General features: G+C 35.7%; 1 protein-coding gene across 1 annotated transcript in view; it reads left to right on the forward strand.

Moving 5' to 3' along the window:
- The window catches only part of Tie (Tie-like receptor tyrosine kinase), a 115,905-nt gene extending 112,161 nt beyond the window's left edge, over window positions 1–3,744 (forward strand). Inside the window, exons 4-5 of the mRNA XM_075308320.1 lie at window positions 1,517–1,907; window positions 1,966–3,744. Coding sequence (XP_075164435.1) covers window positions 1,517–1,907; window positions 1,966–2,276 — 702 coding nt within the window. The 3' untranslated portion in view covers window positions 2,277–3,744. The remainder of the gene's footprint in view (window positions 1–1,516; window positions 1,908–1,965) is intronic.
- Window positions 3,745–11,129: the final 7,385 nt, after the last annotated feature.

Consider the following 11,129-nt stretch of genomic DNA (forward strand, 5'->3'; position numbering starts at 1 on the left):
CTCGATATGTCAAGTTTTGTGCCCACAAAACTTTAATTTGGGAAAAAGTTAAGCCAAATCGCATCGATTACTTTCCTAGAGTGTGCTCTTTCAGTTTAAATGTGGTAGGTTGAGGTGTTTTGTATGTTAGGGGTCAGATATGGTGTGGAAGACAAAGAACGTCTAGGACAATTTCCCATGGATTGAATCTATAGAAAATGATTCAAAAGCAAGGAAATCGGGAATCGTAGTTGAAGCTAAGGGACATCGAAAGGCGGATTTTCGCATGATAACATCCGTTCAAAAAGCAACAAAGGGAAGGTTTTTTGCAGCTATGCATGCAATTTCAGAATACATAAATAGAGGACTCAACCAGCCCATGCCGTGTTACTGGACGGTCCTCGAAGCGCTTGGCATTCGGTACGCTCAACCATGCCACACTGTTCGAGGACATCGAGAATACTTCCTACCAGCACGAACCAAACGGTCGGTTCTTAATTATCTGTGCGGGTGCCAGTCGTATGTGGAATTTAGGGATAGAAAGTCGTGACCCCGGAGAGTGAAACATGGAGTTCTCCAAGGTGGAGTGATATCTCCGCCATTATTCAACCTCTATCGATCATCTATTCCACCCCTCCGGACGGCGTTGAAATTATATCATATGCGGATGACTGCACAATCATGGCGTCCCGGCCTATTGTTGATGAAACGATTGCGGAAGCTTCGTTTTGAAATCAATTGATGCGTTTGAGGGGAGTATGCATGATAAAAGGGCCACAATATTTGGAAGTGTACGACAAGATTATTATTAAGGCTGTTTTCTTTTAACACTGGATACAACATTTGTATGGGTTATCCAGAACATCGTTGCACTGGTGTTCTATCCAGAACAACTCATCAATGCAAGTCGCGCCGAAGTTGCCAGATTGTATTTTGATAAAGTGACGCTTCTTTGATTCACAATAGCAATTTATTGTGACTAATTTATCAAAAGGCATGAAATTCAAAGTTGTACTGTGTCATAAATAAACGCAGCAGTAAATTGTTATTACTATTAAAAATGCAAGATTTCACTTCTTTTCTGTGATTGTTTTTAAACAGCTGATGACAGTGTTGCATATTTTTGGAGATGTCCTGGATAAACGAGTACTCTACTTTCTTTTAGTCCTTCACGGCTTAGGGTATCCAGTGCTAAAGGATAACAGTCCTATTATATTCATCCTTCTTTTCGTTGACGTATGACCTGTCTTATCAGCATTTTCGTTCTTACGTGGAAGCTAAGAATTGAGTCTATTCGCGGATTGATTCAGACGACGAGTCATGTTCCGTTTTGGTTTCCGTATTTTGCCAGAAAGATGAGAAGATGTCGTGGCTAGCGATCGATTGATCAGTCTGTGTTTTTCCTACTAAATTCTCAAATATTTTTGAAAATGCTCCCTGTTTCTCCTAATATTTGTGAACAAATTTTATATCTCAATAAATCTTTTATCGAACCCACTATGCATTAAAATGTTTATTTTTTGTATTGTCCTTACAGATTGTTCATCGAGATTTAGCAGCCCGTAATGTTCTACTCGATCATAATGGTGTCTGTAAAATCTGTGATTTCGGCATGTCCATAGATCTCGATGCAGAACGAAAACGGAAAGAATTGGAAAAGAATTGTGCCAATGAGATCATGCGAAGCAATTTCAATAAATTCAAATTTGATTTTGGTGGTAAATTCATAATGAATCATTGGCCAGCGGGTACCACACAAAAGGATGGTGGATGCAGTGAAAAGAAATCCCATGGTCAAGATACAATTGGAAAACGACCAGCATTGCCCATACGATGGATGGCTCCAGAATCATTGCAATACAATGTTTTCAGCATGGAAACAGATATTTGGGCATTTGGTATTGTGTTATGGGAAATTGCAACACTAGGTAAGAAGAGATTTTTGATACTGAGAGAGAAAAAAAATTAAAAATCTTTTTTTTGTAGGTTCCACTCCCTATTCCCATTTGACGGGCCGTGAAGTGATACGCCGTGTTCCACAGGGCCTGAGACCCGATTTGCCTAAGGAAGGAAGACATGAGTTTTATAATCTGATGTCTCGCTGCTGGCATAAGGATCCACAAATGCGACCTAGTTTTAGCCAATGTCGTTTGGAAATTACCCGCTCTCTACATAAATGGGTTGATGATGATTCTGCTGCCTCCGATTATATGGATGTTAGTGGTTTCAGTGAGGATCTGGAACAGGGAATGGTCTATTTCAATCATCGAATATCGGAATTTGAATGTGAAATATGACATTAGGTTTATGGCGTTCCCTCATTCCAGTTCTGGCTAGTTCTATATTCTTAAGGGTTAAATACCTTTCCTTCACCGTCCAAATTTACCTCACCCTTTACAATCGCAATCACCCGCACCCTTTACTCCATATCATCCATCCTATCTCATCCCCAAGTGCTCGCAGCAGTATTATTATTAATGTCGTTTTGATTTTCACAAGTGCTAAGAATGGTGCTTTCATCTGTCAGATGAAGACTAAGTTCTGGAAATATTTCATTAAAAAATTTTACACTGAAAGTAAATCTATTTAAATGAATTTGCCATTTTTAATGTATTTGAGGATTCTTGGCTAACTTGTTCACATACATTTTAAAAACACTATTTATTTTTGTATAGTTTTTCTTTCAGTGTGAAAATCACATGATCATTGTAAATATTAGTGTATTTTTGCAATTTTTACTTTTTTAAGTTGTTTAGTTAGTTTATAAAATCTTATTAATTATTGGTAATGTAATCTTATTATTACACTGTGCAACTAATTTTCACAATTTGTAAGCATACAATTCCCGAGATTTCCTTGAATCTATAGTAATCCGTCCGTCCGTCTGTCTTTGAAAATAGTTCCAGCCTCTAAAGGAAGATTGATGTTTTTTCTTCCATATCAAAATTTATTTTCACGATTTAATCGAACTGTTTTTCTATGTACACAGTGTTCATGAAAATTTTCATTTTATTAGGTTTCCTTCTGCTAGATTTCTAGTCTTTATTAACAAAAAAAAAAAAAATCATTGTAATAGCTTAAGATTGAAACAAAAAAAAAATGCTATTCAAAAAGAGGAAAATTAATTTGGATAAGATTTCTCGAAAATATATTGCTTCTTTGGTTTATTGCTCTTTTTTGTTTTATATCTTAAGCTTCAAATTTTGTATGGTCTTCAAAATTATTAATTATTCTCTATCTGTGTACATTTGAATTTATTATTATTTTTTTGTTTTTAATTTTAGTAGTTTTTGCACATTCTCCCCATAAATATAGGTTTTATTGTTTTATTTTATATATATATATATTATAGCTTGTAAATATTGTATTTTTGTGTATATAAATGAGAATGTATTTTAGCAAACACAAAACTTATCTTCGACTCCACACCAGGTCTCCTATTGATTATTTTTCTTCATCATATTTACCACGTCATCCAAATTGAATTTATTTATAAAATTGTAAAAAAAAAACCAAGAAAATTGTTTATGCAAATAAAAGCAAAAAATTGTTTGTATTCGAAAAATTAAAAAAGAAACAAATGTATTATTTCTAATATAAACCAAATTTTCAGGATAAACAATAAATTAAACGCAGGAGAGAAACGAAGAGAAAAAATTCTCCAGTCAACGTGATCCTAGTAAAAATAATATGATATGTGATTTTGAATACATTGTTTGAATTAAACCTTACACTACCGAATAAACCCAATGTTAAAAGCTTTAATTTTTCTACTTGTACTAACAGTATGTAGAACAAAAATTGTAATTTTGAGGGCCTACAACAATTACTTCAAGAGCTATATGAGTTTGTTCTGAAAACTTGATTCTTGAATTGTGACCAAATGGCCTTACCAAAATAAACGATACATGATCTATAATATATTTCGAAGTGTGAGAAAAAACAAAACAAAGAACCCGAAAAAATATCAGCTATAGTTGTTGTATGAATGTCCATTTAAAGGATGATACGGTCAAAATTTGGTCAATATAAACTTGACGTATTTCTTTCAATTTTGCATTTAAAAAACCTGAACACCCCACATTGTGAAGGGTGTGTGTGTACAATGTTGCTCCTATTTTGATTTTGGAATTCACTCTTCAGTTGTCAAAATGCCGTCCAAGCAAGAAGTGCAGCGTATCAAAATTTTGCTCGCGCATCGTGAAAATCCGAGCTACTGGCACACAAAGCTGGCAAAATCGCTAAAAGTTGTCAAATCAACCGTTACAAATGTAATTAAAGTGTTTGGGGAACGTTTGTCGACAGCCAGGAAGTCTGGATCGGGGGGAAATCGAAAACCGGAAGCCGCTGAGACGACAAAGATAGTTGCCGGTAGTTTCAAGCGAAACCCTAACCTCTCTCTCCGAGATGCCGCAAATAAGCTGGGTGTATCATCTGCAACCGTGCATCGAGCCAAAAAACGAGCCGGACTATCGACTTACAAGAAGGTAGTGACTCCAAATCGCGATGATAAACAAAATACGACGGCCAAAGCGCGATCCCGGAGGCTGTACACGACGATGCTGACGAAGTTTGACTGCGTGGTAATGGACGACGAAACCTACGTCAAAGCCGACTACAAGCAGCTTCCGGGACAGGAGTTTTATACGGCAAAAGGAAGGGGAAAGGTAGCAGATATTTTCAAGCATATAAAACTGTCAAAGTTCGCAAAGAAATATCTGGTTTGGCAAGCCATCTGTACCTGTGGCTTGAAAAGCAGCATTTTCATAGCTTCCGGGACTGTCAACCAAGAAATTTACGTGAAAGAGTGTTTGAATAAACGTCTGCTGCCTTTCCTGAAGAAACACGGTTGTTCCGTACTGTTTTGGCCGGATTTGGCATCTTGCCATTACGGTAAAAGGCCATGGAGTGGTACGCCGCCAACATCGTGTAGGTGGTTCCCAAGGACAAGAACCCTCCCAACACGCCAGAGCTCCGCCCAATTGAAAAATACTGGGCTATTATCAAGCGGAACCTAATGAAGACCAAAAAAACTGCTAAGGACGAGCAGCAGTTCAAGGCAAACTGGCTTTCTGCGGCAAAGAAAGTGGACAAGGTGGCTGTACAAAATCTGATTGCAGGTGTCAAGCGTGAAGCCCGGCAATTCGGATTTGGAAAAGCGAAAGCCTAACTGAATATTTTTCCTGAATTTTATACTAATTGAACTTGAAAAAGAAATTTCATTTGATTTTTTAAATAAACGATTTCACCGATTTACACGCGTTTTCCCTTGACCAAATTTTAACCGTATCACCCTTTACTATAGTAAAACCATTTGCTTTATTGGCACCATAACCGAACGCATTAACATACTCAGCCACAAACGCCATTGAATACGAAGCGTCGAAACGTCAATTTAAATGTTTGTGATATGAACGTAATATGACAACAAGGCATAACATTCTAATTACTTCTCAATAACACAGGTTCAAATCTCACTAGTAGAAAATTTTAAATAATATTTTTGAAAAGATTGCTTTTCATGTGTTACACCGTTTTTATTTTATTATTTTCGGCGTATTTTTGTAGAAATATATTTTTTACATTTCATCTCAATGAAAAATTGACAATTTTAAAAATCTTCTCATAAGAACATCCATGGAAGTGAAAAAGACAATAGGTATAGTTACAAAACCCGCAGGGGTATGATTTTTATACCCTCCACCATAGGATGGGGGTATTTTAACTTTGTCATTCCGTTTGTAACACATCGAAATATTGACTTTAAACCACTAAATGTTTTCCAAGACTGGTCCAAAAGAACACTTTTAAAAAGAAATGTTTGTGGAACAACTTCTAATTTTTATACCCACCACCATACACTGGTGACGGGGGTATAATAAGTTTGTCATGCCGTTTGTAACACATCGAAATGTCGATTTCGAACTATATAAAGTCTGTCTGTCTGGCTGTCTGTTGTAATCACGCTACAGTCTTCAATAATGAAGCAATCGTGCTGAAATTTCGCACAAATTTGCCTGCCGGCAGGTCAAGTTCGAAGATAGGCTATATCGGTCCAGGTTTTGATATAGTCCCCATATAAACCGACCCCCCGATCCTGGGCTTATAGAAACCGTAGTTTTTATCCAATTTGCCTGAATGTGGAAATATAGAGGTATTTTAGGACCGTAAAAAGGTATGCCGAAAATGGTGAGTATATGTGCTCGTATTGATATAGCCCTCATATAGACCGGTCTCCAGATTTTACTTCTCGCGCTTATAGAAACCATAGTTTTTATCCAATTTAACTGAAATTGGATATCTAGAAGTATTTTAGAACTATAATGAGGTTTGCCGAAAATGGTGAGTATCGGTCCATGTTGTAGTATAGCCCCCGTAAGACCGATCTCTCTATTTCACTCATTGGGTTTCTAGAAACTGTAGTTTTTATTCGATTTGCCTGAAATTGTAAATATACTGGTATTTTGAACTCACAAAAACGTGTATGGAATTTAGTTTTTATTGGTCCATGTGGTAAGGCCTCCATATAGACCGATTTCACTTCTGATCGCTTGAAACTGAATGTAAAATTCCCAGATTTTACTTCTCGTAATCATTTAAATAATGGGGATGAAAATCAACAGATTTTAGATTTCAAATCAAGGCGTTATTTCATAATTTTCTTGCACAGCTACAAGATATGGTAATGATTCCTCTAAAACACAAACAAAAATTAGAGTAGTACATTGTAATTCGTTAATTTGGCATTTTAAAGGCTTTGAATAGCTTAAATAAATGGAAATAAAATCATTAGATTTATCTTCGGAAAGTGTACTAATTGAACTGTCTATTTGGGAGACCCCCTGAAATTTCAGTGGAAAGTATAATATTTGATTCATGGATATTTAAGATTCGGCCTGGGCGAACTTACTGCTGCATACACTTGTTTTTTGGTGGAATGGTTTAAGAACATTGTTTTTCCCAATTAAAATAATGAGGCCATACAGTGTGGCTGCCATGTATTGTAGCCAACTTCAGATTGCTATAATTTCTAAACCGCTCGTCTGACAGCTGACAGAATTTTTCCATTGATAGTTAATTTTGTTGTTTACAAGCTTACATAACATTTGTAATCATAAATAAAGTTACTCGCAATGGAATTCAAACCTGATACTGTGATTGCTTTATATTTGGCTGGAAAGTGGGTATAATCAGCCACAATTAATTCACATTTAAATGTGAATAAATTTTTTGTACGATTGCTCGTTATATATGGGGGCTACAATTATGAACTTGATATGGACCAATTTTTGTGTGATTGGGGATCGATTTATCTAAGGGCTATATATAACTATAGACCGATATGGACCTAGTTAGGCATGGTTGTTAACGGCCATATACTAGCATAATGTACCAAATTTCAACTGACTCGAATGAAATTTGCTCGTCCAAGAGGCTCCAAAACCAAATCTCGGGATTGGTTTATATGGTGGCTATATATGATTATGGACTGATATGGACCATTTTTGGCTTGGTTGTTAAATATCATATACTAACACCACGTACCAAATTTCAACTGACTCGGATGAAATTTGCTTCTCCAAGAGGCTCCAAAACCAAATCTTGGGATGGGTTTATATGGGGCTATATATAATTATGGACTGATATGAACCAATTCCTGCATGGTTGTTGCATAACATATACTAAAACCACGTACCAAATTTCACTGAATCGGATGAATTTTGCTCTTCCAAGGGGCTCCAAAACCAAATCTTGGGATGGGTTTATATGGGGCTATATATAATTATGGACTGATATGAACCAATTTCTGCATGGGTGTTTGAGGCCATATATTAACACCACACGGATGAAAAAGACTGTTTTTCATATGTTTGGCTATAAACATTATATGTTTGGAACACAAATTTTTAAACACAATATTTCTGAGTGCAAGCATATAATGTTCATAAACTAGCATAACATGTTTGGGACATATATGTTAATATGTTAGAACATATTATGTTTGGGACATAAAATGTTTGTAAATATAATATGCTTGGATGCAAACATATATTAATTTAGAAATAGCCTATAAACATATATGTGTTTAGTAGCTTGGAGCGCTATTTAACAGGGAGCGATATTGAATTAAGTTGGTGGTTGTTGCTTGTTATTACAAAATTAACATTTTATTTTCCCTTGGGCAATTGATCAGCTACTTCTTTGATCCTTACAAACTGTGTGGTCCGCTGTTCGAATCCCCGTCCGGCAAAAGGTAAAATTAAAATAAAAAAAATCATAAAATTGAATAATTTCTTCTACAATGTTTGTATTACAGAAAAAGAACTAAAAAATCTCGTGGAAGTGAGAAAGATGTGAGGGAATATACAATTAGGCAGAAACAAAATTTTGAGCATTCAGGTTGAAAACCTATGTCGTTAGCACCTATATTACCTGTTTATTTTCATAATTCATTATGATTGTAAATATATAAATAAAATTTTGAGCACAATATTGTTTGGGAGAATTTTTTTAAGCTTCCAAACATATTATATGTTCAAAATGCTTTCAAACATATTATATGTTCACATAATAACATATTGTTTTTTGGAAGACAACATTATTGAATTTGGAGACAAAAATACAAAATGTTTGGAACTTAGACTACCCAAACATATATTGTTTAGACCAATATGCTTTGAAACATATTATATATTGGAAGAGATCAAACATATAAATGTTTGGGCAATATCCAAAAATGTATATGCTTGAAGCAAAATATGTTTGGGAGTATATGTTACAGAAGCGATTTTTTGTGAGGGTGCACATGCCAAATTTCAACTGAATCAGATGAATATTGGTCTTCCAAGAGGCTGCAGAGGTCAAATCTGGGGATCGGTTTATATGGGGGCTATAATAATTATGGACCGATGTGGACCAATTTTTGCATGGTTATTAGAGACCATATACTAACACCATCTACCAAATTTCAGCCGGATCGGATGAAATTTGCTTCTCTTAGAGGCTCCGCAAGCCAAATCGGGGGATCGGTTTATATGGGGGCTATATATAATTATGGACCGATGTGGACCAATTTTTGCATGATTGTTAGAGATCATATGCTAACACCATGTACCAAATTTCAGCCGGATCGGATGAAATTTGCTTCTCTTAGAGGCTCCGCAAGCCAAATCTGGGGATCGGTTTATATGGGGGATATATATAATTATGGACCGATGTAGACCAATTTTTGCATGATTGTTAGAGATCATATACTAACACCATGTACCAAATTTCAGCCGTATCGGATGAAATTTGCTTCTCTTAGAGGCTCCTCAAGACAAATCTGGGGATTGGTTTATATGGGGGCTATATATAATTATGGACCGATGTGGACCAATTTTTGCATGATTGTTAGAGATCATATACTAACACCATGTACCAAATTTCAGCCGTATCGGATGAAATTTGCTTCTCTTAGTGGATTCGCAAGCCAAATCTGGGGTCCGTTTATATGGGGGCTATACGTAAAAGTGGACCGATACATACCATCCGACCTACATCAATAACAACTACTTGTGCCAAGTCGATAGTATGTTTCGTTCGGAAGTTAGCGTGATTTCAACAGACGGACGGACGGGCTTGTTTAGATCGACTCAGAATTTCACTACGACCCAGAATATATATACTTTATGGGGTCAATATTTCGATGTGTTACAAACGGAATGACAAAGTTAATATACCCCCATCCTATGGTGGAGGGTATAAAAAGATATACTGGAAAGAGCCAAGGAGATTCACGCTTTCATGAAAGTGGCCAGTTACCGAATTTGGTTTTCCCCAATAAACAACTATTCCACATTGGGCAGTTTGTGAAAAAACGATATGATTGGGTTTATTTGCCAAATAGGTCAGATGAAAATTTATACCTTCGATACCAGACAATGACAATTAAATTGTACACAGGCGTTGACGATGTTAAAGGAGTGGACCGCTGTAACGGCCGATGACCTCTCCCCGCTAGTATTCATATATGCCGAATATTATCGGGAAAAATGTACTGCAGATCCAATGGAGCGTTTAATTTTGTAAGTGGTGGTTAAAAAGCCTCATTACATATTCCTTATTTCCTTATTTCAACGACTCATTCTGGAAATCTCAAAAAGTGAAGTAACTTATTTCAATTATTGTTTGAGATAACTCATTTTACGCATAAACCAATTTACCTTTTTCGCTGTGTAGCGCTGCATATGCAATTAATTCTACAATTAATTCTCGGGTCAAAAAATTAAAAATACGGCAACTCAGAAAATTTTGAAATTTAATTTTTATCCTAAAAGTATGCATTGAATTAGTTCTTATCGTCATGCTAGGGGTGACCAGACTTACACACTTTACTGCCCTTGGAATTTATTACAGCCTTAGCTTTCGAAGCATTTCTGCATTGTGCAACTTGACATTACAATTTTCACACATGGAATATGTAATAAAACTATATGACGTATTGCACTGAATGGGAATAATTCTCACGCCACATATCATAGTAGATGGTTGGTTAGGTTCAATAACAAAGGTTTTGATTGCATATACAATGGTGGTAGGAAATGCACAGATGGCTTGGCTTTGTATATACACTCTCAAAAAAATCGCTTCTGTAACATATACCCCAAACACATTGTGCTTCAAGCATATATATATTTTCAGGATTGGTCCAAAGAAAATATTGTTTGTATTATTGAAACATATTATGTTTCACCTTAGGGCATACACAGGAAGAAAAAATTTTAATTAAATTTTCTTTGTATGGATATATTTTTAAGGTGCCAATTGGTTACTTTTATTATTTTACTTGCAGCATACTCTCTAGGTCTCTCTTTCTAAGCATGTTCATAGGCTATTTCTAAATTAATATATGTTTGCATCTAAGCATATTATATTTAAAAACATATTATATCCCAAGCATAATATGTTCTAACACGTTAAGATATATAACCCAAACATGTTGTGCTAGTTTATGAACATTATATGCTTGCACTTAAAAATATTGTGTTGAAAATTTTGAGTTCCAAACATATAATTTTTACACCCAAACATACGTGTAGGATCGAATAGCCTTATTTACACGTAACATATTATGAGGGCATTGCAGAGCTTCTTGTTGACAGTGGCGG

The sequence above is a fragment of the Haematobia irritans genome, chromosome 4 (genome assembly GCF_050003625.1).
Source record: "Haematobia irritans isolate KBUSLIRL chromosome 4, ASM5000362v1, whole genome shotgun sequence".
Taxonomy (NCBI): Eukaryota; Metazoa; Arthropoda; class Insecta; order Diptera; family Muscidae; genus Haematobia; species Haematobia irritans.